This window comes from Trematomus bernacchii, unplaced genomic scaffold (assembly GCF_902827165.1).
Source record: "Trematomus bernacchii unplaced genomic scaffold, fTreBer1.1, whole genome shotgun sequence".
Classification (NCBI taxonomy): domain Eukaryota; kingdom Metazoa; phylum Chordata; class Actinopteri; order Perciformes; family Nototheniidae; genus Trematomus; species Trematomus bernacchii.
This window is the reverse complement of record NW_022987705.1, coordinates 2099695-2127400: the sequence shown is the minus strand read 5'-3', so window position 1 is coordinate 2127400 and position 27706 is coordinate 2099695. Positions and strand designations below refer to the sequence as shown.

The 27706-nt window shown below is 38.9% G+C and overlaps 1 protein-coding gene across 1 annotated transcript in view; it reads left to right on the top strand.

The window, feature by feature from the left end:
- The window catches only part of mtnr1bb (melatonin receptor 1Bb), a 29669-nt gene extending 5465 nt beyond the window's left edge, over positions 1 to 24204 (top strand). The window contains exons 2-4 of the mRNA XM_034140208.1: positions 20429 to 20547; positions 21237 to 21581; positions 22655 to 24204. Coding sequence (XP_033996099.1) covers positions 20429 to 20547; positions 21237 to 21581; positions 22655 to 23077 — 887 coding nt within the window. The 3' untranslated portion in view covers positions 23078 to 24204. The remainder of the gene's footprint in view (positions 1 to 20428; positions 20548 to 21236; positions 21582 to 22654) is intronic.
- The last annotated feature ends 3502 nt before the right edge of the window (positions 24205 to 27706 follow it).

Below are 27706 nucleotides of genomic sequence, written 5' to 3'. Positions count from 1 at the left end.
AAATACCTCCAGTCTGTCTGACTCTCTCCAGGATACTGAAACATTTAAACTCAGTCTCTCTCCAAATCTTTTTGCGTCTTAAGTGTCCTCAGTGACATCTACTTCTATAATGGCCCCCTCCTCGCTCTCTACGCCCCTCATACCACACCCAATCTTCAACTTGACCTAAACTACACACGTTACGTTTTGTGATTCCAAATTTGACCAGTGGAGAGGACAATGGCCTTTTGGCTTTTTCGGCCCCCATTGCTTGGATAACCAACGTAACTTCATTTTGAGTTGTAGTGTTGGTTGTTGTTCTGTAAGGGTTGGCCCCTGGTAAATATGTTCAATTCAATACATTAACCTCAAAAGTTTGCAAACTCGTAGACAGAGAAAGTATGTTGATTTGAACGGACATCTTCGACCTCCTAATTTATTGAACAGTTCCTCTACATTTGAAAACTTTACATTCTCGGCATACCGTGGCTCTGACACATTAATCCAGAGTTCCTCCCACTGAAAAGGGAAAGGAGGATTTCTGTGTCTCATTTTGACAGGACATAGAACAGACAATGCGTGGGATCCATTTTGCCCACACTGCATCCCTGTCTATACTGATTATTGTTAGGAAATGCTGGTTTAGGCACCTGGCTTCTTACAGATGTATCATGCAGTGTATTAAAGTTATACTTATATTATACAAAATGTTTGATAAATGCTGGAACTGAGCCTAGCTGAGCTGAGCTAAACCAACCTATCTTATCATCGTCCCTATCAGATTATATTACGCTGATCTTTTTTAAATAAAGTTTCTCGTGCAATTATTTCTTCCTTTTGTTTTAAAATACGGATACAAAAAATAACATTGACATTTAAATATTTCAAAATGACATAGATGGTTTAACGAGAGACTTGATTCACTCAACTTGTAATTGCATTCTCGTAGTTTGAATACTCAATGGTGCTACTTAATTAGATTTACTTTTACAAATTGAATTGAGTAGCATTTTAGCAAAAGTTGAGCATGCAGTAATGGGAATCATTAACTATCTGGGTCATGCTAATGGTACAGTAAGTGAGACTTTCTTTGGGCAATTCATTGTGTAGTATCTCCTCCTTGAGTTATCATTGCTGTTTTGTGATATTAAGACTGCAATATACATACGAGGATAAGAATGATGAAGTAGACCAAACTGAAAACCATCCAAACAACATCAAATATGCACAAGTTAAATGACAACAGATACAACAAGGAGTTTATTTTATCTTTGTGGTGCATTTTTTGATATGAAGCACATTCTAACCACGGTCTCAATGTTAGGAAAGGTGTTGAATTACTTACTTGCTAAACTAGTATTTTTCATTTCTAAAAGTATTTTGGCCAAGTTAAAATCTCATAACCACATGAATGTTAATATTCCTCATAATCTTTTAAAACATATTATGCCCTTCATTTCCACTCTGACTCTGTAGAGAAGCCTTGAATCCTGATATGCTTGTTTTTTGTATGGTTTCTACGATAATGAATGCTCCCAGCATATTTCTTTTTGCCTCACAAGCACTTTTGTGTTTGGTTATATTTCATTAAAAGCAAAGCAGGAGATCAAACAGCTGAACAGGTCAAGGTGTTTTTCTGTAATGCTGAGGAACTGTCTCAGGTTTTCTTCTGCACACCCAACAGACTACTAAAAGCAAAGCAAATACTCTCCTGGATCCTTTCTATGTGCGTAACAGAGAGAGAGGTAGAGATCATAGAACTGGCTAAATGGATATGGGAGAGTGTTAAGCTGTAGCTCAGAAAGGAAAGGAGGAAGAGATTAGACACAGGGGATTTGTTGCTGGTTTGATTTGAAATGATCCATTTTCTTGATATTGAATCATTTGGAATCAAGCATGGAAATTGCATTTGATATCCCATTATACATCCCATTGCGACGAACATTAGCCTCGGTCTGGTTTAATCATGTCATTTGACGCAGGTTCTATAGGGGAGCTTCCTACTGATCTATGAGGCCTTTCCTGCATGTAATGAGACTTTTTCTCATATAATTGTGTCATCATCTTGTTTCAATGTTGTTTGTCTTGCTCACTGTGTATTTAGAAAGAGGTTGAATAAGTGCTCTGAGAGTCCACTTCAGCCTGAGCTGTGCCCAGACACCGTCCTCTATACTTTTTGGGTGAGCCATGACGGTTATTCTCTTGAACACAGACAGTTGGATGAAGTAAGCAGGAGGAGCCGAGAGCAGCTCCCAGGAGAAAGGGGAGAGAAAGAGAGTAATAAGGAAGGTTTGTACACTTCAAAAGCAAAACAATAGAACAAGAACAAAGGCTCTAAAGTAGAGAAAGACAGCCCAGCTTTTAGACAGGAGAGGAAAAGGACTGAATATCCTCGCTATGAAATGCAGGAGTGATTCTGTTTTACAAAGGGAGGAGGCACAGCCGAGACAATGTAGGAACTACTGTCAAGTGTCATCACAGTCACCCAGTTGTTATCAGTACGTTAGTGCTGAGATGGGGGATGACTCAATAGCACAAGTTTGCACATATGCACGCACACACGCACACACGCACGCACGCACGCACGCACACACACACACACACACACACACAGCAGCTGACAGAACCATTTTCTTTAAACTCAGCAACCACGACAGATTGACCCATTTCATCTGCGAAGTCACCGATCAGTATTTTCATTGTTTTATGATTATTCAAATCCCACAAAGCGAGCTGTTTGTTCCTATATCCATAATGCATGTGTTGCGATCATTTTTAAGTGCATTATGTAACAGTTTCTCAAAACCCTCAGGCAGCCGTGGGTGAAGACGTGGAATACGCAAGGGGTTTTCTGCAAGAGAAGCAGGAGAAAGGAGGTGAAATACAGAAGACGTGAGAAATTAAGGGCAATCTAGGATGGGAATAGGATATGGGAGGGAGGGAGTTGTCACTGAGATGTGCAGAACTGCAGACGACCCAGCAAACAAGACAGAAAAACAAAATGTTTCTCTAAGTCATGACGCAGCCAGAGCCAGCGGAGTAGGATGGAAGCTACTTCCTTATCTCCTCTTGGATGCAACCCTACAGAGATATAGAGACAGACTAAAGGTTTAGTGGCCAAATGTGAAGAGTGGGATGCATCTGGAGCTTTATTTAATTTTTGTTATGTTAAAATGTAACTGCAATGGGCTGGGAATGATCTGCTTTTGGTTCAAATGCTACATGGGTAATGTTGAACTGAAACGGGATCACAGCACAACTGATACCATATCATTAATCATCATAAAAGCCAAAGAAATCGTAGTGAAATGCACTTGAAAATGTTCATCAAACTTCATAAGCACAAGATTGAGAGCTGCACTCTGATGTGTTACGCCTTTTTATTTGTGCCTTGTCAGTGGTATTTGATACTCAGAGTGCTCCGCTTCAAAGAAGGTCAAAAGTGTTACGTTTTCCTTCAACTAGTTTTCTCATATATAAACCTTGAAGTCATGATACATACTCTACAGCAGTTCATCTCATTAGGGCTGAGCATATTAGTCCATTTGAGAAAAACATGGAGTAAAGAAAGATGTGAAAAGGGGCCCATCATGCTTTTTGATTTGAAAGAAATCCTTGATTAGACGCTTAATCAGATCGCATTGATTTTGACTCGTGAATGAATATACTTCTCTTTTCAAACTCAGCTTGAAGATGCTCCAGAGACCAAGTTCAACATTGACATTTTCCCTACATAGATACAATGTCCCCCTACTTGAACCTATGACTGTTACATTTTAATATTAAAATGTATTCAACTATCATGAAATTGATCGGGAAAGGCTCATCAGAAAGCTCTAAGGGACTTAACTAAAACACAAATATAGTCAAATATATACATTTTTAATTAGCAGAAGGGGTATTTGTAAGTAAGTTGAATCTCTGTCCTGATTATTGCAGCCCTGTATAACTTAAGCACTGAAATGCTTTGCAACCAAAATGCCAAGTTTTGTGATCAAACAGAATGCCTAGAGAAATGTAAACCCTTCAAAGGCTGCAGTCAGTCCACCGGACATAATTACCTCCACTAGGGAGGGTATGTTTTGGTTTGGTGTTTTGGTTTGTCAGCAGGATTACGGAAAAACTACTGGCCTGGTATTTCATGGAATTGAACAGAAGAATGACGCCTTGTTCAAGGAAAAAACTGTTTTTCAACAAATGCAAATCACTAGCGGATAAACAAATCCTTTTGTCTCTTTCGTCACCATTCCCACATAGAGCATGGCCTCAGGCACTCGGAGGTCTGATCCTTATGGCCCTTCTTGGTATGACGTGAAAAAAACAGACAACCATTTTACATCGTGAGAGAGGTTGCGCCTAACCATCAGCTGTTGGTGGATCCATATTCAATATTGTAAATAGTCCCTTCTCATAAAGTGCATTGTGTATTTTCCAGATGTTCCCTGTTATACTGATGAGCTAAAACAGCTTTCTGATTTAATAATCTGCTTTGCTTCACAGTTCAGCGTGCTCTTCAAAGGTCAATCTGCTTCAACTAACCAGACTTAATGTCTGTCTAATGCATTCATTCAAAAAAACTAGTGAAGACAAAGAAACGTGTACATGTAACAAATCACGCATAGTGCAACATATTCTACAGAATCTACTGTGCAGTGCCTCTTTTCCACAGCATGGCAGTTTATACTTTCTGTACTACAGTTTCTGTTCTAAATGTCCTAGATTAAAGGCTTCGCTCCACTCCACCCAATGCAGTTTGGTTTCCGTGCTCACCACTCCACTGACACAGCTATATGTGTCTTTGTGGAAAAGGTTAAATGTATGTTGGACACAAGCCCATATGTAGGTGCTGTCTTCCTTGATCTCTGGAAGGCTTTTGACACTGTTGACCACCAAGTGCTCCTTACAAAGCTGACGTATTTCAATTTTTCGGCAGTTTCGATACATTGGTTTAAGTCTTACTTATCGAACAGAAAACAGTGTGTTTCGGTCAACGGTGCCAAATCCCCCTACCTTGTCAACCCTGTTGGGGTTCCACAAGGTTCCATTCTTGGACCGTTACTTTTTCACTGTACATTAATGACTTGCCGAATGTATGTCATGAGTTGAATGTGCAAATGTATGCCGATGATGCGGTCATCTTTGTACATGGGAAAAACACTGAAATGATCTCATCTTGTCTCTCTAATGCTTTGGACAAGGTTGAACAACATTTGCTTACAGTTAAATGTAAAAAAAACAGTATGCATGATGTTCAGTAAACGACCAGTCAAAATCGAAGGATCCAATGTGTTTTTAAACGGAGCAGAATTAGAACTAGTCCCCCACTTCAAGTATCTTGGAGTCATACTGGACTCGAACTTGACTTTTAAGAAACATATTAAGAAAGTATCTAATACCATTAAATTCAACTTGCAAAATGTTAAACAAATTAGACCTTTCTTAACTGTCAATGCTGCAAAGTCATACCTCCACTGTATGATTCTATCCCACATTGAATACTGTTTTACAAACTGGTCGTTTGCTTGTGCCACAAACCTGAAACCAATAGAACAGCTGTACAAGAGAGCTATCAAGGTGTTTGACAGAAAGCCACATTCATACCACCACTGTACCATCCTTGAAACACACAATTTCTTGAGTTTTGACAATTTTAAGTCTTTTAAAAGTATGTGTTTTTTTTATAAAGGTTTTCATGGACTGCGCCCCCCCCCCCCCCCTTAGGGGAATTCATCCACAAAAAACACACTGGACGCTGCACTAGGTCAGAAACCTGAGGAGACTGTGAAGTCCACCGTAGACGGACCACTTTTGGACTAAATGTACTCTCCATTAAACTCTCCATGTACTCTCAGTAGTTTCAAAGGTCAACTCAAAGAATGGTTGAGAAACAAACAGACGTGTAATCACTGCTAAATGCACTTTAACACAGGGGTATCTCCTCTTGCACTTTATGTAGCCCTTTTATCTCCTCTTGCACTTTATATGTCGTAGCTGCTACATTGTACTGCCATGTGGTAAACTTGTATATGCTGCTCATGCTCTTTCTGCATATCATGTATTTATTTTCGCTATGTATATAAATGGCATGTTCTTAAATGTTGTATGTGAGGGACTACGGATGGAAATTAGCTCAAAGCTCAAATCCTGCATATTTACATTTTGAAGCATTAATTGTTAAAAATGTTCATCAATGTGCATTGTCCCTGTTCAAATAAACGATGAAATGAAATGAGATTAGACGTTGAATTAATGCAAATACCACAGACAGACAGAGATGCATCTGCTGTGAAACGCCTCTGCGAGCATGTGCCAGCAGACAGAGCAGAAGGCATTGTAAATGTGAGAAGTGGACCGGTGTTGTGCATCCATAATGTTGGGGGGGGGGGGGGGGGGGGGAGGATATGGAGGGTTTGGCTGCCTGCGGCAAAGCATCTACAAAGTGCATTTATAATGTTATCGTCCTGAAGTGAGTTAATCTTCACCTTGAACAATAGCTCAACAATAGCTTCATCAAATGCGCACATCATTTGTGATGCTCACACAATGTTCTGGTTTGAAAGACAGCTAGATTTACAGCCTTGCAAAATATAAATAGATTTATATTATCTCTTTTTTACTTGCTTCACCTATTTAGAAAACCGGCAAAATAAAATGTTTGTCTGTGGTAAACAACAGTAGCCTAACAATATTCAAATTGTACTCACCAGGGAATCATTTTGTCCTCTTCTGATGAATAATGTTAACATTACTTCTCCGTATGTAATGGGCTTTCAGACAGCAGGGGATATTGCAAACAGCTCTAGCTGCGAGACCTGTTGTTTAAGTAAGAGACAATTACAGACGGGAGAAAACAAGAACAGAACATCGCCATAATGTAAAAAAGCACAGTAAATTGCTTTTTTCCGTTTAAGCATACACACATTATTACACACTTTTTTGTAGTGCAATTTTCTGTCGGGTAAAGCATTTATTTTCACACTCCCTACATCACGATTAGTCTGCTGATTTTCCAAGAAATATCCTCCGCCCAACAGGTAAACATTTCAATTACATTCAGAAGACGTCAGCTGCCGGCAGGGACACGTGTACTATATGGGCACCTCTGCATGTTAGGGAGACAGGAAGCTTCATGACCTCTATTAGAAAAGCAAGTTTGTAGGAATCTGTCAGTAAAGGGTTACTGACTGATCCCCCCCCGCGGGAGGAAAAAAAAAAAAGTATTTTCGCAGAGCTTGCATTTTACTTCATTTGCACTTGTCAGTTCGAAGTAGTTCCACGAGGAACTCTTCTTTGAACATGCCGCTTTGTTCCTCTTTAGTTGTGTTGTTCTCAATGTTCTGTATATCGCCAATAAATCAATCGCACGTGTGACGGAGAGGGGTGGGGGGCGGGGTTGGTGTGTAGCAGGCTGCAGCAGGTAGCAGCAGTCTGCGCTGCTGGCTTCCTCCAAGTTTACCAACACACTCTCACTCTCCAAGCGTCCAGGAGCGACGCTTGGTCAGGGTCCCGTGGCGTCCAGTTGTGACGCTCCTAGGCTCCTTCAGCTTCATAAACGGACGCAAAGAGCTTTCAACTGATTGCAAACCTATCAATGTCGTTTAATTAACAAGGATACAGTAATCTGGTGTTTTGGAGTTGATGAGTAGTGGAGATATCACTGTCAAATCAATCGACAGTAAGGGGAATACTTACTTCCGGGTGTACAATTCTCCGTTATCCAATGGGAATGGACGCTCACATTGCCTTTAACAGCCTCCGACACAAACGAATGCCGTGCTTCCCTAAGCGTCAAATATCGACGCCGATGGGAATACATTGCAATCAGTTGAAAGCTCTTTGCGTCCGTTTATGAAGCTGAAGGAGCCTCGGCGCGTCACAACTGGACGCCACGGGACCCTGACCAAGCGTCGCTCCTGGACGCTTAGGGAGTGAGAGTGTGTTTAGTTTACAGTAAAACAAACTGGTGGTGTGACCAATGGCCATTTACAATTATTAATACTATTACTATTATTAGCATTAGTCTATATTTTGGTTGAAACTAAGCCAGGAAAAAAAATAAAAACATAAATAATAATAAAAAAATATATAAATAAAATCGAATTTTAAAAATAATTTTCGATTATGGAGACTGTAACGAATATTCGAAAAATCGAATAATCACTGGCATCCCTAATTCAGAGACTGGAAAACATGACATCAACCATTCATGGTGCCTTCTAAACATGTGAAGCATAAAGGGAAGTTGAAAAAGCAAGAAAACTAAGTGAGGATATGATTCACAGATTGATTGATAAACTTTAGATAACAGGAAGTGGAAAACATTACTCAGTTAGTTAGGCTTTCCATCATTTGTCACAACTGTTTGTGAATCATTAGGATGCTGTTTTTTTTGTTTGGGGAGAAAAACATTAACATTTTAAACCTTATTTCCATGTGTGTGTCAAAGTAGTGACATTATGAGTCCACAGTGAAGGTTTGTGTGTGCTTATGGTGCCACAGCAACTTCGAATGAAAAGGAGGAAGTTGTTTATCAACTATTTTTCCAGCCATATTCTCCAGGAGACATTTTCAGTTTATATGATGTATTGCGTTCTGATTTATTCGTAGACTTTCTTGTTGTTTTCTCGTTGCAGCTATTAAAGAGTAACTCGTAGATCAAGTATATTTGCGTTGGGGGAATTTTTACATGATTCCTCCAATTTCCCCCACAGAGTTTTGTACCATATTTCAGCACAATTTTGTGGTTTTAGAGTCAATTTTTCTGTATTGCTTCACACTTACTGCTCTCCTACTGTTGGTTATACATACCCCGCCCAGCAGAAGGATAGATGCTGCTGCAGCCCACAGTGGGATAGCATAGCCTGGCTGGTGAGCGTCATCACCTTCGGCCAAGATGATTAGAACTGAACTGCTGGGCACCGACATGCAGAGCTGACTGGCAGTATTTTGCAGTAAATTACTCTTCTGCTTTGGGTTTCACCAAGGTCTGTCTTTTAACTAAAACGCTGACACCAGCAGAGAATTAGAAATGCCGAGATTTGGGACAACAGGAGGTCGTAACCTTCCTCAAAGATAAACTTAAAGAAATAAACCAGTGCCAAGTGTAACAAAAGTAATGAGGAGAACTTTGCCATCGGATTGGGAGATTGTTTTTATGGAACAACAGCCATGTGTGTTAAGGGCTAATAAGCGCCTGTTAGCATGCTAACATGCTCAGCTAAGATGGTAAACATGGCACACATTATATACTCTACTGGCTGTCTAAGACCTTTTAGTCTTGTTGAGACTACTTGGACTGCCAGGACAGGCTTGAGATCCACATTAGTTACAAAATGTCCTAATAACTTAGAGATCCTTTTTGAACGCATTAATTGTACATGCAGCCTTGACAAATACAAAGGTATTGAAGAGTACAATAGTACAGTTTTAGTTTAGGAGGTGCAGGTATATACACATATCCCTAAGCATCAATACAAGCATGTATTATTCTAACAGCAGTCATATCCATATGTGAATGTGTTTCACCCTCCACATTAACATGACATACATTGCAGTCCTTGTATCACCAGCTGCTTGTTAACATGCATGGTGAGAAGTGATTGTACTGTAATCTCTGGCTCATTAATCAAATCACAGCGCAGTCCTCAATCACTGAGATACGAGCAGTGTGGACATGCATGTTTGAGAGAACTGGAGACAAACTGAAGCTTCCTGTTTGAACTGTGTGTTGGATGAACTTTCAAACATCAAGTCTTTGAAACTACTTAAGTGTCTTGGTTGATTGTTCTGATTAATATCAAACTTTAACTTCCATGCAGCCTCTGAACTGCTGGATTTCTCAGATGTTTTCTGATTATCCCGAGATCTCTCCTGCTCAATCTCCGTCTTTCCCTCCATCTCTTTAAAGGTGTCCTCATTCAGTTCAGTAATCACAAGTCAGGGGCCGACACCAGTGAATATTGTCATCATACATAACCTCATAGTACCTTAATCTCAAATTCCCCCGTGGTGGAATTACCATGCAGATTTGCTTTTTGAGAAATCCGCCTCTGCAATTTGTGCTACCACTAAAATAAAGAAGCACGTTTTGAAAATATTCAACACTTTTTTTTGTGAATGATTTTGGTTTTGGTTTTCTGGAATTCTTTGCCATTTATTGTCACGTGCTAGGCTCAAAGTGCTGTTACATAACAGGCTTGAGCTCTCTCATTAAACCAATTTCTTTTTGTTGTTTTGACAAATGATGAGGAATCATTTGGCAGTGCTCATTTTTGTGAGATGTTCACATGGACTCTGGCTCACCGCACATTCACAAAGCCTAACATAACATGCATTATGTATCACATTCAGCAACACTGAACAGTTATTTTTCCATCTCTATATCAAAGTTCATTCATCTTGTTCCTGACAAACCCGTTTTTTCAGAGCAAAGCTTGTATGCTGTATATAGTAAATTGCAAATGATACCTTTACCTGAAGTCACAACTCTGCCATTAAAAACACTAATTACAAACATCATTGAGCTTTAAATACAAATTAGTCCATCTATACTTAGTCTAGGACTAAGGACATACATAAGTATGGTACTTACGTGGAGCAATTATTATATTCAATCCTGATAGTGCTGTCTAGAAATGTTTGAGCAACAATAATCTGGTCAGTAGTCCACCCACGGAAACAGCCCTTATTGATTAGACCAGTGGTTCTCAAACTTTTTTCAATAATGTACCCCCTTTGAAAAAAAAATTCAGCCAAGTACCCCCTGATCAGCGCAAAAACAATTTGTTAGGGAAAAAATGCCTATATAAAGAGGTAATTGCTGCACCATCGGTGTCTGATTTATTAAAACAACAACCTTGTAACTGATAAACACTTAAATGCTACATTTCAAATGTTTACAATCCATCACTAAATTCATGGCAAACCAATTTTAACATCATGCAATAACACTAAGACGACATTAGTTGCATTGAACTGATCTTTTTAATAAGTTGTACTTACAATGTAGTGAGAAACGTGGGCTTGTGCTTCACTGAGGATCTTTGTCATTCTCGGTGACAGGAAGGCAACTGCAGTTATTACACTTCGCGTTTTGAAATATGTGTAACTCTGTTAATATAAAACCCACACTGCTCAAACTTCGTTACTTTTCCTAAAATGTGTATATTTATTTATTTATTTATTTTGGGGTGTGGGGAATGAAGAGAAAAAAAGTTATGAGCATTTTATGAGCATGAGATTTTGACCCCTCATATAATCATATGCATAATACTGAGCTATACTTTGCAGCCACAAGCCGTTGCCAAGCAACGCTTATTGTTTAGGTCCTTTGATAAGCAGGCAGTCATATCATTAGCTAGACCTAGCTAGATCTGATAGATTTGGACACAAACGCGACGCGAGTGAAGTATAACCGGACGCGAGAGAGAGATCAGAGATCAGATCAGCTGCTGCTGATGGAGAACACGCAGCTCTTCTGGATCACTGCTCCGCCCGCTGTGACGGACCGTTGAGCAGAGCAAAATACACTAAGAGTTAGACCTAACAAACTTAGCTAGTTTATCTACTAGCTAAACTAGTTTTAAATATATTTATTCTTTACTGTCGGGTCACTTATTACAGGTTCAGCGAGCTGCACGAGACTGACGGGCTGTCAGGAGAGGGAAAGAGAGAGAGGAAAAGAGAGCACCCCGTTTATTTTTCCCATTTTATTATCCAGAACTACTGTAAACTTTTGAATAAAGTAATCTACTATTAGTAGTTTGTTTAAATATTTGTTTATATTTTTTCATTAACAGAAAATAAATCTCACGTACCCCCTGCAGTACTCCAACGTACCCCTAGGGGTCCGCGCACCCCCATTTGAGAACCTTTTTTTAAATCGATATTACTGTAAAACTACTTTGCTTGGAATTATTACAGTACCAATGTAGTGGCCATTTTGCCCAAGGACAAAGTTAGTTGGATACTTGGGAAGTGAGTGCTGACTCTGAATACATGTGTCAAATTCTCTTCTCTGAAAAGAAAGACAAAAGAAATAAAAGTAAGCCGAGTTAAAGGTTATTTTCCTTGGCAACCCATTCAGAATCACGATGCGTGGTCATGACACAGAAAACACATTTTCTGGGAAGGTTAGAGGTTTCTGTGTGTGGAATAAAAACACCAGCCTTAAATCCTTCACTCATTCTTCCACCTGACAACATTTTAAATCACTTTACAGTATGTTGCCATTCCACCAATGTTGTCCATATGCTGACATTTCTATTTGGATATGAACGCTGACTCTTCTCATTGTAATTTCAAACTTTTTTTCCATGGAGCAATTAATCATAACTGCAGTATATGAAGAAGCATTTTGACTTAATGATCTCAAAACTTAGACTTTCTCTGCTCTCACTCTGCATGTACATGCTGTCATGTTATCAGGTCATAATGTGATACTAAAACATTAGTCTGCTCTATTTGTCACTAACGGTAATGTTTACACCATGTACATTTGCATTCATTCTTTCCTGATTTGGACCTTGCTCTATTTATGAAGTATTATATCAAATCTGTTTTCAAAGTATGCTGTTCTAATGATTATTACATACATATAGAATCCAGAATCATAACAAAGTTCCCTCAGTTATAGAGGAAATAGCCTGTTTTCCAGATCATTATGGTGATGTATCAAATTCATCAGGCTATTACCATGCTATTTTTTGCGTGGTAAAACCAATGAGCGTACGATTTTAAAAGGAGATTTCTGGTCTACCGCAATTTCCAATTCACATGTATCGCTGCATGGTGGAAAGCAATTGTTCTGACATATTTGTGAAATATCCCAGAGGACTGTACTAAACAAATGACTGTCTGTGCAGAAAAGAGCCATTCAGCCCCTCAAACAGATAACATTTTGAATAATGTATGAACAGTAACACTTAGTGGCATAGCTTGTACATGAACACACACACACACACACACACACACACACACATACACACATACACACACACACACACACATACACACACACATACACACATATACACACACATACACACATACACACACACACACACACACATACACACACACACACACACACACACACACATACACACACACACATACACACACATACACACACACACACACACACACACACACACACATACATACATGAATAACTTTGATAAGCTAGTTTTAGTATACACACACAGCATAAAAAGCAGAAACATAACCCTTAATGAATAAAGCTTTAGAAAGCAGTTTAGTGTTCTGTGTACAGAGGGCCAAACTTATAATATATTTGCATACTTAGATTTGTATAAAACTTTGCATGAACTTTTGCAAAAACGTCTTCAACATTTAAGATTTACTTGGACTGAATTAAGACATTTCTACGATTTTTTTTACGATACAAAAGGTAACGCGTTATTTTTTTATAATTTTTTTGAATATACTGCTGATCCATGTTTGATGTTTTTGAGCTGGTTAGGATTCTAGCACCCACTTCCAGATAAACTAAGACGGTCAAATTAAAAATACTTGTCACATATTTTCTGGTTTTAATGAAAATGTTACCCAAGGGATGTTTTTTCTTACCAATTAGCTCACCCAAAATTGATTTTCTCCTCTACACATAGAAATAATTGAATAGTGGCTTAGAATATATAGGAATATGATGAGTAAGGCATGAATTTGTATGCAAAAAGGACATGTCTAGTTCTTTATTTATGTGGATTTTGAGGATTACATTCATCAAAGAATCAGAAGTATATTTTTTTGTTTCACTTGTTTATATGCCAATATTGTGTTCCTTCAAATGTCAGTCCCAGATCAATATGATGCCAGCTCAACATCACCAAGCTGTCTTTGTGTGGATGTTACAAGATTTCTGGCTATTGAAGAAACACTTTTCCAGCAGTTATCTGTGATGTTCACCTCCTTGGCATGCTTCTTGTTTTGGTCTTGAAAAAGCACTCAGGCACTTTAAATGTTGGAAAGTACTGAGGGCTATATTTGTCCTTGCTCCAGCAAAAAAGTGTGAGCTTATGAGAGGGAAGTTTAACTCACTGTTCAGTATTCGCCTGAGGAAATAGCCGCTTTCAGTTAGAGCATATAAACACAGAACTTCTGTGGACTTGTTTTAATGTGGTAGTGATGCAGAACACTTTGAATGTTATTTTCTTTACAGTAGTAGCCATTCATGCTGCAAATTCAATGTCAGACTGGCAGCATAGCCTGACCATTCACCTTGCAGTCTCAGTGAGTGTCTGGTCTCTTTTTATTCTATGAGAAAAACCTTCAACCTCTGAAAATATGTTCAAATAGCATAGAATAGAAAAAAGCAGGATCATTACGGTGCGAGGAAGGGCGGTTTGTGTGTCAAATTATTCCATATAAAACTTCTTGGTTAAGGAATCTCAAGAGCAGCTGAGTGAATACTAAAGACCTGACAGTGGAGGGAAGGTTTGTCTCTTTTCTCCTTGGGGGGTCAGATACGTTTGACCAGGCAGTCTGCAGGGCGACGGAGCTAGAAAGCTGCTGGCATGCTGGGAAACGGCCCTGATGTATAGTAGTGATGACAGCATGGTTTATTGCCTTACCTAAAGCTATTTGATCTTGTCTTCTGTCATCAGTTTATTCTCTCTTATCTTCTTCTTCTGCGAACGATCCTCTGCCAACCTTTAAGCCCCTTTTTTCTTTCCGCCATTTTCCCTAATTCTCTATTTCAGCTTTGTTCATTCATGTCTGCAGATTGATTCAACCAATGCCTCCCTTTTGCCTTTGTGTCACGTTCTTCCCTCTTAACAGATTGCAGAAATGATCAGAAATGACAGCTTTATTATATAAAAAAATCAAGGCTGTTAATTGGCCATATCATGTCTTGTGGGGATTGTATTAATAACCCTTCTAAAATTAGATTGGCTCCCAACTTCTCTTTGAAGGATGAGTCTTTCCACGTGAAACTGCAGATTTGATTCACATGTGAGACCACTTCTCCCTCCACATAACTACTTTCTGGATTTAGTCCCCATTATTGCCATTATTCTTTTACCATCTTTTTTGTACAGGCCCTGTTCCTTCACTGAATCCACATTTAAATGCTAACTAGGCGAAATTGCCTTTGTCCTTTCCCAGGAAAGACATTTTAAAATAAAAAGGCAAATTAGATTTTTTTCTTAATCTCTGCCCATGGGGGAAAGGATTACAGAGATGGACAAAATCTATTTAAGTTCTAAATTTGTTTATTATAGCAATCTGCACGCATGCCTTTGACAAACAAGATTCGATTTTGCTCTTATTTCGATATTAAATCATCTTGTGAATTACCTTAAAAAGAGCTATGCAAACTTCAGTCTAGGGAATATCCAATCTCCTTGTTAAGCAAAAAAAATGTGTTAAAAACATCCGGCATTGCAAAAAATACTGCTTACCATGCATGTTTGTTAATTTCCTTTTTTGATTGGTGTAGCCAAATAAGTTGCTTCTGCAAAATAAAATGTAACGCCTCAGAGTGTGTATGCTTTCATCTGGAAATTCAAAAAATGCAAGGTCTCTAAGCAGCTGCTTGTCCAAATTACACCCCACTCACAGGGGCTGCTGGGTAAATTAAGTTGTAGTGTAATCTAACTATACTTTCCATTGCTCTACACTCAAGATAACAAGATATTTAATTTAAGACTCTAATATGCATGTAACTAGAGTGATCTTAGTGAACAGATGGTTGAAATATTCTCACAGGTCTACATCTATCTGCACTCCAAACTCTGGTTTGCTGCTCTGTCGAATGTGCGCTGCTCTCTATAAAGCTGAAAATGAAGCAAACCGCTTTAGCTCTTTCTTTCTCACACACACACTCAGAGCCACACACTGATTTTCTGGGTCCGTGCCAGAGGAAAGCATGTGTGGCAATGTCTGCTTATCCAGTCCTCAGGCATTACCAGCTGTAGCTCCCTCCAGTTAATGACACGAGGCTAAGATATTTTTTCAAATATAGGGTTTATTTTCGTAGTTAAACGATCTATTCCAACCCGTGAGAACTGGGTTAAAACACAGACAAATACAAAAGGTGAGAAACAAACAAATATGTAATATATGCATGCTAACCCACACGATAAACGGCACACACACGCGCGCACGCACACACACACACACACACACACACACACACACACACACACACACACACACACACACACACACACACACACACACACACACACACACACACACACACACACACACACACACACACACACACACACACACACACACACACACACACACACACACACACACACACACACACACTGCAGCTCAACCACACACAACCAGCAAAAAACGTACCTCGTAGGCGGCTAGTCACCTATAGAGGGGCTGATAAACTTTGGCTGCATCCTTTCCCTTAGTTTCCTTTAACATCCTGCGTTGCTCTGCAGTTCTGTTTAACACTTACGGCGATTAATAAAACAAGTGTAACACAACACACCGCAGATTAGCTCCAAATGAACAACAGAAAATGAAGACAGAAAGGATTTCTCTTTACACTTTTGTCACCATATGCGTGTTTTTACAACCGAATAACAGTCCTAATACATGTCCATCAGTTCCTTAGTAGAAATAACACAATAACAAATTATTTACTTATATACTTTACACCATCACACACATTTAACATTATGTTGACTATATTTTCTACTCATGACTTCCACTCTCATCAATAAACCTAATGGCAAAAGTAGCCCTCCATGTATTTCTCTGTTAAACAATGCTTTAGCGAAACAATGAAACAAATAAAGTTTGATAAAGTACCTGAAAGGTCATTTAGTATTGAATTATGCATGAAAAGGCTTGCAACAGCTGGGCAGCTATACAAGAGTTTGTGGAACGCTGTTGTGTGTCACATGTTTTTTGATGCTATGGCAGCGCAGTGGAACAAAGGGGTCATTTTATAGGTCAGACATTTTATATTTTAGAAAAAATGGTGATTGCCACTCAAAAATAAAACATGGCTCTCACAGCAGGGTGATAGTTGTCTGAATATTGTAAAGCTTGTGTAAGGCAAGCTGAAATGTCAACATTCCAAATATGCTGCACTCTTTGATGTGTTAGAGATGACTCAGTTAGATGCATAAATGTCAAATCAAATTATCAGAAATATCAGAAAACTTTTATTGGCACTCATCTGTGATTGCTTGATTTAAAATGCCTTTGTGGAAAAAAGTTTGGAGGGTTTTTATGACTAACTTCCTATGAGAAGTTGATTAAAAAACTTCAGAAACTGTCGAGTTTATACAAAAATAATCAAAAGAAGACCTTTCATACATGTATGTTCATTAACTTTCATTGCATGATGGATGATTCAAGTTCCACTTTCTAATTTCAACCGAATGCAATAACAGCCATGATTAAAATGATCTCCATCAAAATAGGCTTTGATTATCAAGTGCAGTTCTTTGAGGAAGTTTAAAAAGCACTTATAAATCTTTTAATGATGCAAAATGTTATCAGTTAGTTAAACTAAAAATATCGGCACATAAATGCATATTTTTGTGGTCGAAACGCATAAAAGCAAGTTTATAAAAAATGCTGCAAAAACAAACTAGCAAGCCTTTTAAAAGAACTAGAAGAAAAGTAGTAAATCGTTTTGTTAAATAAGGCTGTAGCCTCAAGGTTGAACTCAAACACAAACTGTCTTAACCGTGATTTATGTGCATCTACCTTCATTGCATAATGCAGTGATTGAAATGAGACACAAGCCCACACACACAAAGCATTTGATAATGAACAATCCAGACCAACAAGATATCTATTTAACGTGTTAAAGGAACCCTTAAATGAGAATCTTCTTTTGTTCTTTCCCCATGGCCCACAGTCCTTTTAATAATGGAAAACACTGGAAAGAAGGAACACTATTAGTTTTTTAAGTCTCATCGGGCTATAATTTAAAATGCTATGCTGCATTTGCCATAACCCCTCGCATACACACATTTAATCATGGTCTTTTCAGTCAGACAACTCACGTGTTTCTTAATATGTTTATTAGAAGCAGCATATAGTTTGAGTTTGGCGTCTAGGCTCGGGCCTCATCACTCCACAGATTTACAAAGAACATTAAGTGATGATTAGATAACTATCCCCTGAGCCTAAAGGTGGATGCTGGGGTGGAAGCTGGGGTGGAAGCTGCGGTGGAAGCTGGGGTGGAAGCTGGGGTGGAAGCTGGGGTGGAAGCTGGGGTGGAAGCTGGGGTGGAAGCTGGGGTGGAAGCTGGGGTGGAAGCTGGGGTGGAAGCTGGGGTGGAAGCTGGGGTGGAAGCTGGGGTGGTGGTGGGGCAGGAACATGAAACACAGCAGCAGGAACATGAACATGAACGTAGCAATAGCAAGTGAACACAGCAGTGGCAGCAGCAGCATAGCGAGGCAGAGGCAGGAAGACCTGGCAGCTTAAATAGAGCGGCAAGTTAAGGAGAATGTGTTTGGTTGGTTGTAAGAGGGACGAGACGCGCCACGTGTTAATGTATCATTGGTGCTCGAGTTGACTTCCTGAACTAGCTCGCAGGCTTCGCCCCATTTTGTATTTCATTTTAAAATGTTGGTGCTTACTGATAGAGACACATGTTTTATCAGTCTTATTATGGGGATATTTTCTACATGGATGCTTCAGCTGCCACTCTCAAGCCCTTGGATGCTCTGATAATTATAATACTCATCACTGTAAGCCCTTCGCTAAGGGTGGATGACCCTCTCTCTCTCTCTGTAAGCAATGATTGACCCGTTTTTTTTCATTTAATTATAAAGGCCATTACTGTTTTTTGACCCCCTTACATTACTTATTTTCTTTCAATGCAGGTCCCTTGAGAGTTTCCTGTCATTATGCTGCATGTTATTCCAAGCAGGGGCACAGGGAATAACATAGCTGCATTATCTAACACAACATGTATCCTGAGTGCAATTTAAATGTTTAATTTAATGATTTTTCCCTTCCAGTTATCCTGATTGAAGTTGATTCATCTGCCTTACATGTGGTATACTTTATTTATAATGAATGTTTAATATTTGTGCTTCTTGGTGCGTAGGATTTTTTGTTTATTATCGTTTTTACTACTAATAAATGAACATAACCAGGCTCGACAGTATATCATGGACTTTCTGCATTACCACACCATAAGCTGTGCTCCAAGATCCTCTACTTAGGGTTTTTAAAATGTACCACGACACATTTAAAGACTTGGGGAGAGCCTGCTTTCCAGTCGGCAGAACCTAAGCATTGGGATAGTGTACTAACTATAGAAAGAAGGTATTTGGACTCTGTTGACCAAAGAAACCCAGCTGATCAAACAGGCATTTAGATTAATGTGTGTGTTAAGTCAGGTACCATGAATATTCAGTTTTTCTGATTTTTGTATGCACTTGATTAGATTTGATTTGATTGTGAAGCACTCTGTGAGCCGTGAAGGTTGCTGTATAAATGAATTCTGTTTGCTTTCTGGTGACATTAACTTTACATCTCAGTAAAGTTAACACTACCAAAAGCTTAGAAGATAAAGTGAAGGTTTGGGTGGTGAACAAGGCAAAACCTAATGCCACGAAGCTAAACCGAGAGGGAACAAAAAACAACAGGACTTATACAAACAATCTGGCGAGGGGATGAAGTGCAGATGGAAAGATGGAGAAGCCCAGGTGAGAGGTATGAGGAAATTAGGCAGGAGCAAATTTACAGAGCTGTGGGAGCAGGGAAGGACTAACAAGGCTGATACAGAGCAGGTGTGAAGATGGGCGAACGAGGAGAAACAACACCTTCATCTTCATTGCAGTTTACTGAGTAACAGTTCTTGTTGACTGTTTCTCTTTTGAACAGAGCTGTGATATAAATGTGTTGTTTCGTTAGCTGTTAGCTCTCTCAGCCAAACCCAGGAGTGAGGAGCCAGCAGTCGATGATGGTGTGAACAGTCGATAGAAATAGCTTATTTTTAACTTATGAATCAACGCAACAACACATTTATAATATTGATAAAAATACAGAGAACATAAATCATAGTCCACAACTCATTCCAGCCTAATAAAAAGTCTAGCTTTCTGGAACAAATGCAAGCTTTAAGCTATGAATGTATACAACTGTATTATAGAGTACAGTATATGGGTACTATATGGATTCTGACATCCCAACACAAACAGCATGTCATTGCAAAACATGTCGAAGCTGTTTTACATGTGCACATACTGTATGAGCACTTTAAATGTTAATTCATCAAAAGTGTTGCCACTAAGCATTCTATCAGGAGGCAAATCAATGTGTTGAGATGAGAAGATGAGGCGTGAAGCCATTAGAGTGGAATTAGAGGAACAGCATAATGATGGTGTTGCCTGCATAATGAAGCACACGACTCATCACACAATCAGGGAGAAGGTTTTACTTTGAATGTACTTAAGAGACTGCTTCTCTGTGTCTTCCTCTCCAGGTAATGTGTTCGTGGTGAGTTTGGCCTTTGCTGACCTTGTGGTAGCTTTCTACCCCTACCCCATGGTTCTCTATGCTCTCTTCCACGATGGATGGTCAGTGGGGAACACACAATGCATGGTAAGATCACATTAGTAACAGCATGTTTCCATTCACTACCAATAAAAAGCAATTAAACCTTATACCAGCGGTGTCCAAACTTTTTTCACGAGGGCCACATACAGAAAAATATACGAAGGTCTCGGCCCCTCACTAGAGGTATATCGCCTCATAAGTTCAGTTATAAGTTGGAAAAATCAATCCAATGATTCTTGATACTTGAAAATGCTGTACATCCCAGCTCTCCATAGGGTTTTATTTATTTTGTTAGCAGCTCATCCAAGCTTCAGATTGCTTATAATAAAAGGAAATATGAAGGGTATATTTCAAGGTTGTTATGTAAATGTATTATTGGCACACAAATGTTTTCAACTTTAAAGGTGGGGTAGGTAATTTTGGAGAAACTAGCTCGAGTGCGCTAGAATTTGAAAATACACAGCCGGAAAAAATCTGCCACTTCCTTACAGAGCCCCTCCTCCAACACACCCGAAAAAATTGGGCTTATTAACACTTGAATACTGTGTAATATATTTGAACATATCGTACAATATAAGACAAGCAGAAGTTTATTATACTTCATAGTCATTATACTTTTTGAATTTGCTGAGGGCCGATTCAAAATGGTCCGTGGTCCGCATTTGGCCCCCGGGCCGTAGTTTGGACACCCCTGCCTTATACACTGACACATTTCTTTCTTTCTTTCTGTTCAGGTCAGCGGTTTCGTTATGGGGCTGAGTGTCATTGGCTCCATTTTCAACATCACTGGGATTGCAGTGAACAGATACTGCTACATCTGTCACTCATTCTCCTACAGTCGGCTGTACAGCTATCGCAACACTCTGCTGTTTGTTGCCTTAATTTGGGTTCTCACAGTCGTGGCCATAATCCCAAACTTCTTCGTCGGCTCCCTGCGCTACGACCCGAGGGTTTACTCCTGCACCTTCGACCAGAATGTCAGCAGCTCCTACACAGTGACCGTGGTGGTGGTTCACTTCCTGGTTCCCATTGCAGTGGTTACATTCTGTTATCTACGCATCTGGGTACTTGTGATTCAGGTCAGTCTAATGCTTCTCTCTGTGGTTATTAATGTCTTTGCCACCAGATAGAAAGTTTTACGGTTTCAATATCAGGTCTAAAACCACCAGACTCGGGGACAGTTTCATTCCAGAGGCCTTAAGACTGTTAAACACCTGAACTTTTGAAAGAACATCCATAAAATGTATCTGTTTGCAACTCACACATTATTTATCTAATATATCATATTCCAATTACTTGTATATAGACTCTTCTTGCACTATTTCTATTCTATTATAATTGTATTTACTTGCACTACTTATCTGTTGTATTGTGTTACACTGTTGGAGGAGCCTGTGACCTAAGATTTTCATTGACATATCTACACTGTAGCTATGTACAAATGACAATAAAAGCTGTGGATCCTTGAATCCTTGAATCATACTAACAGGTAAGAAAACACACCCTTGGGCCAAACAATGATACAAGGTTTCAGTTCCAAATTGGACTGAAACATAATAAAATATGGTGGTCACTCCCAGGTTTAAAATGTTGACTTTTAATTATTGACCCTCTACTGTTTGAGTAAATACTGAACAAAATTAATCATACCATCATAGAAATCCGTAATGCCATATAACAGGAGTTGAGCAAAGTGATTAGCTGGGATATCATGATTGACAAGCACATTAGATTAGATTTGGCAGACCTCTGGAGTAATATCTCAAAGTCAAAGTCAACTTTATTGTCAATCTTTCAGTTTGTGTGTACAGACAGAGAGATCGAAATACCGTTTCCCACAATCCCGAATACAAAAATACAAATATATATAAAAATATGTATGCAAATGTGTATATACCTATTTATATACACAATCAACAGACACATGTATACATATACACACATTAAGACATAAATAAAAGCACAACAATCAATATATACAAAATAACAGTCACTTCAATATCTTTGGGTAATGTACATTAGTGCAACATTGTTCATAGCAGCGTATCTGTTTGAGTTCAAGACAGTATTTTTGTATGACTGTAACAAAGAGAGCCAGAGCACGGTAGCCTTTCATTAACAGTCCAATTCCTATCTTGTGTGTTTTCACCAGGTGCGACGCAAAGTGAAATCAGAGGAGAGTCCTCGCATCAGACCGAGTGACGTGCGGAATTTCATCACCATGTTTGTGGTCTTCGTGCTGTTTGCCATCTGCTGGGCTCCACTTAACCTGATTGGCTTGGCGGTGGCCATCGATCCGTCTCGTGTGGTTCCCCGGATCCCAGAATGGCTTTTTGTGGTCAGCTACTTCATGGCCTACTTTAACAGTTGTCTGAATGCCATCATCTATGGCTTACTCAACCGGAATTTCAGGAACGAGTACAAACGCATTGTCACATCAAACTGGGTGGTTCGGCTCTTTGTGACGGAGACTTCGCGAGGCGCCACGGACGGCAGGAGCGTGAGGAGCAAGCAGTCGCCGCCTCAACCAATCAACAACAACGACTCTGCCAGAGATCGTTCCAACAAAGAATGACATCTAAATCTATGAGCCTGTTAAATGGTAATCCCTGTTTTTATGTGACATCCAGTCAGTGGTGCAGCTAAAGTGTCACAGATGAAACATGCATACCGTAGCTTGGTTTCAGTTAAATGACATTGATCAGAATAAAGTGCAGGGTAACTTGTCAAAAAGTGTTTCAATCAAAGTATTGGAGAATCATGTAATGATTTATTTTAGTTTTTGGTTTGAGTGAGCATTTCACTCAACAGCTTTGCTAAAGTGCGAAACAGGGTTGAGTTTCCACTACAAAGTATTAACAGATGCTTTGTCCTGGTAGAACAGAGCCAAGCATTGCAGTTTCATACTCGTACATCTCAAAACAATATGAATGGTACATTAATAATTCACAAAAATGTAACATCCTTTATTGTCTGCTGGTGTGGACCCGGGGTAACCACTGGTAAACATATAGGCCTACTACTGTTCAGTAACTTCAAAAGCCTCAAATAACTTGCCTCAACTGAATGCTAGAGTCGTAGAATAGGAGATAATGTCTTTGTGTACATAATCAGTATGATGTGGTGACAGTAATGTAACGTTTTTGCACTGAAATAAATGAAAAACACAAACTTAGTAATGAACATAAAACATAATTCAGGAAATTAGCAACAACTCATGCACAAAGCTAGAACCACACAATATAAGATGTGCCAATTAACATGGCTGTTTTTAGTTTTCAGTTCCAAAACAAATGTGGAGGAAACCCACATATCTGCTGCCGCTGTATCGATTGCTTCTACAAATACTTCACAACTGCTTTGGTTAGAAAATAAAAATGTATCGCGGTACCATTTAATGAAATGTAACTGGGAGCTGCATGTAAATACTCGCCTCATAGTATTTCTGTATGTGGCAAAAAGAAATTCTGAAAAGAATACCCATCTGTTTCCCTGAAGGCTTAATTTGATATTACAATAAATTAATTTCTCTAATGTTTTTCCCCTAAAATATTACAATAAGTCACAATTACATTATATTGACTCCTAATTCTCTAATGTTCTGTTATATCAGTGCAATATGAGTTTATAAAGAGCACAAAAACATCTCAACATATTTCATCATGTGTAGTTAAAGCCAAATGTATATAGCTTGTAGCGTTACACACTAAATACAAATATATAAATATTTAAAAAAGAATAAATTGTGATGAAAACTACAAAACTGTGGAGATAGGGCTATTAAAACAAAGGAACTCAATACATATATATTCAGTCTTAACCTATTAATTTACTATTTAATTTAGAGAATATCAGTGGTGGTACGAAAGTACATTTCCTCAAGTACTGTGCTGAAATTGATTTATTAGGTATTTTTAATGAAGGGCTTTAAGTTTATTTTGATGCTAATACTCTGTAGTATCACATACAGTTAGTACTTCTTTCCCCACTGTAGAAAACCCACAGTGCGGACCACAACTCCATACACTGATGGCAACATATTAACAACATCGTAGTACAATTTTCCAAGAATAGCCAAGTACTATGAATTATAGTATGTGCACAAGAACACTTTGCTATGCAATTTGAAACAAAGTGGTCCTGATTCAACATCAGTTGCAACTAAAACCCTTATCCAGTTGAAAATATTCCTTCACCTTACTATATTTATTTATTTGACTGATTCAGTGCGTAATGATGCTGCACTTTAGGCAAACTAAAGGACTGAAATACACAGCAAGTTCAGGATGATCTCCTTCCTTCTTTGTTTGAAAAGCTCCAGCACCTTGAAAAAGGAAAGCTGGTAAAAACATTTACTGAATGTGCAGCGAGTTATAAAGGAGCGAAGGTCCCTCTGGCTACTGCATCATGCTGTATGCAAAATGTGTTCAATTATTTGTCTTTATTCTGAAGTACTTATGCAACATTTTAGCTTTTCATTTCATAGGTAATGTGTTTTCGTAGTTAATAAAACAAACCTTATTCATCAGGGCCACATTTTGATGCTTTTAACGTGGAAAAAACAACAAAAATAGCACAGCTATGGATGTATTGTGGAGTTGTACTGTCACTTGGTGGTAAATAAACTGACAGAAGAGTGACATTCATTGCCTCTCAACTGAACAGCGCGTTGAAAGATGTAAATTGTTGAGAAGTTACTGCTCATATCTGTATTTCCATCTCAGGGTGCCTACTGAACATGTTGTCGTGCTACACAGTTTTTTGGCCATATAATGTCAAAAGACATTTCAAATTTGTATTACTGTCAGTGTGGTATTTAACTGTGGTATATTGTTATGGAGATGTCTTTGAAATTGTAATATATGTGTCTGAAGCTCAATAACCGAACAGATTAACAGTGTATTACCGTTTAATGCTCTCTTTTTCAACTGCAAAATGCATCAAAAACAACCTCTTGCTTAATGGGAATGTACATTGCTTTACCACAAACATTTGTATTCCAGTGTGGCTTGATTAAATCAATTTATAATTGCAAATTATAGTCTGAATAATATTTTTTTATAATAGAATCATAAGTATATTACTTTCATTAGAACCTAAAAATAATTTATACAAATATCATATACATTTAAAAAAACAAACAAATGAAGTTCCTCACAATAATGTTTTTTTTGGGGTTGAATTTTTCACATTTGAAATGATAACACGTCTGTGTGTTCTTATACAGGGTACACATGTGCAAAGCCATAGATCAACAATGGTAACACATGGAGAGTTTGAATTGAAAGAAAAATATGAATATTTGGAAGCACCTATTTGACCCTTGCGGTGCAGAGGAGGGCAAGGGTACATAGAGTCTTTGCTAAAGATATAAGAATGAGATAATTATAAAGATTTAGTTAACTCTATGGCGACACAATGCTGTCCTGATAAGGAAAGGTGAGAAGGTCACTCGGGAAGTGGGAGTTGTGTCAAGGTTACTGCAGTGTAGAAAGAGCTTAACAGCAAACACTTAAAGGTCCCCTATTGTACTGTTTTTCATCAATATATTATAGGTCTCAGTTATATACAAAACATGTCTCTGAAGTGTTTGGCTCCAAATACCAAACAGATCATTGCAGCATCCCATAATCCCCTCTGTTTCAGCCCTGTTTCAAAAGGGCTGATTCTCTGGGTGCTTCTCAATGTCGAGGAAGGCTGCTCCAGAGCCACTATTTCAAGGATACTTTGTCATCGAGTCCCGCCGAAGGACTGTTCCAATGTCCAGGATACTTGGAATTCTACCGAGGCCGGCGTCCTTCGTTGCGGGAAATGTCGAGGCTGCACATGTGTGGACTCCGCGGTCTTAAAATCCCCACAATGCTTTGCGCACGGACCAATTTCCAAATCTTTGGCGGAAGTCGCGTTCCATTTAAGGCGGGGCCTCGCATATGACGCACACCTGCACACCTGTTAGCCTGTTCCACAATTCTTCGCTTTCCGAGGCTAGGAAGGATTCTTGCCTCGCTTCTGAAGGAACTGACTTGGAGGTACATGTGCTACCAAGCAAGCCTCCTCGACATTGAGAAACACCCTCTGTCTGTTACTTTAGATGAAAATAAGGAGCCACTCCCCACGCCCCTCTGAGAGATATTTGGTTAAAAAGAACACAATGGTGCTCTAGGAGGAGATTCAGGTGATAAGGTGGGGGGGGGGGTTACCTTGGTTGGTGATTGGCTAATGGTTACACAAGCCAACAAATCGTTATGACATCATAAAGTGGCCAAAATCTGATCAGCTCATTTTCAGACAGGTTTTTATATAAATGGATCAGGACAAAAAGTGAGAGAATATTTTTTCCTGAAACTTTCAGAATCTCTTTACACAGAGGGGACACATGTTGATGTCGAAGAGACATGAAGAAGAGGGGACACATGTTGATGTAGAAGAGACATGAAGAAGTGCATTTTGCATAATAGGTGACCTTTAAGTCCAATAATTGAGGACTGCTTTAATTTGAAATATTCAACAATACATTATGCAATTTTTAACACTTTGTTATTCCAAATACTCACAAAGTAAAGGATAATTTACTTAATCAGACCTAGGATATAATACTAACATGCCCACATATTCAAATGTTGTTTACTGCTGCAGCTTCTACTACTCCTGACACCTGACCACTTTATAACACATTTCTCCTCCGCTCCGATAAGCGACATTTGAACACCTGCCTGCTTTGAGCGCACCTGCTGTCCCTGATGATTGATCATGATTTTTATAGCTTGCCCTACATGTCTCAAATAATGCATTGCAGGAAGAGTAACTAACCTCAACAACAACAACAACCATGTCACATGTATTGAGGGAAGAGGATCAGCTATTTATGTCAAAGGGAGAGAAATCACCAGCATGATCGTTTTGAAAGAGCAACAGCAACTCATCACAGAGGTTTGTGTTAAAACACAAAGGAATACGAAGTGCTTTAAAGGAGACAGAGATGCATTAAAACATCTCCTAAAACACAAGAAGGAACGTAAATCAGGCTTGGTAGGTTGCCTTAAGAAATAAAGATAATTTAAACTGCACCATTTTATTAGGCCCATTCATTCTCAAATACCAGCTTCTGATGGATCAGGACAAAAAGAGAGAGAATGTTTGTTCCTGAAACTTTCAGAGTCTCTTTCCACATGTTGATGTAGAAAAGACATGAAAAAGTGGATTT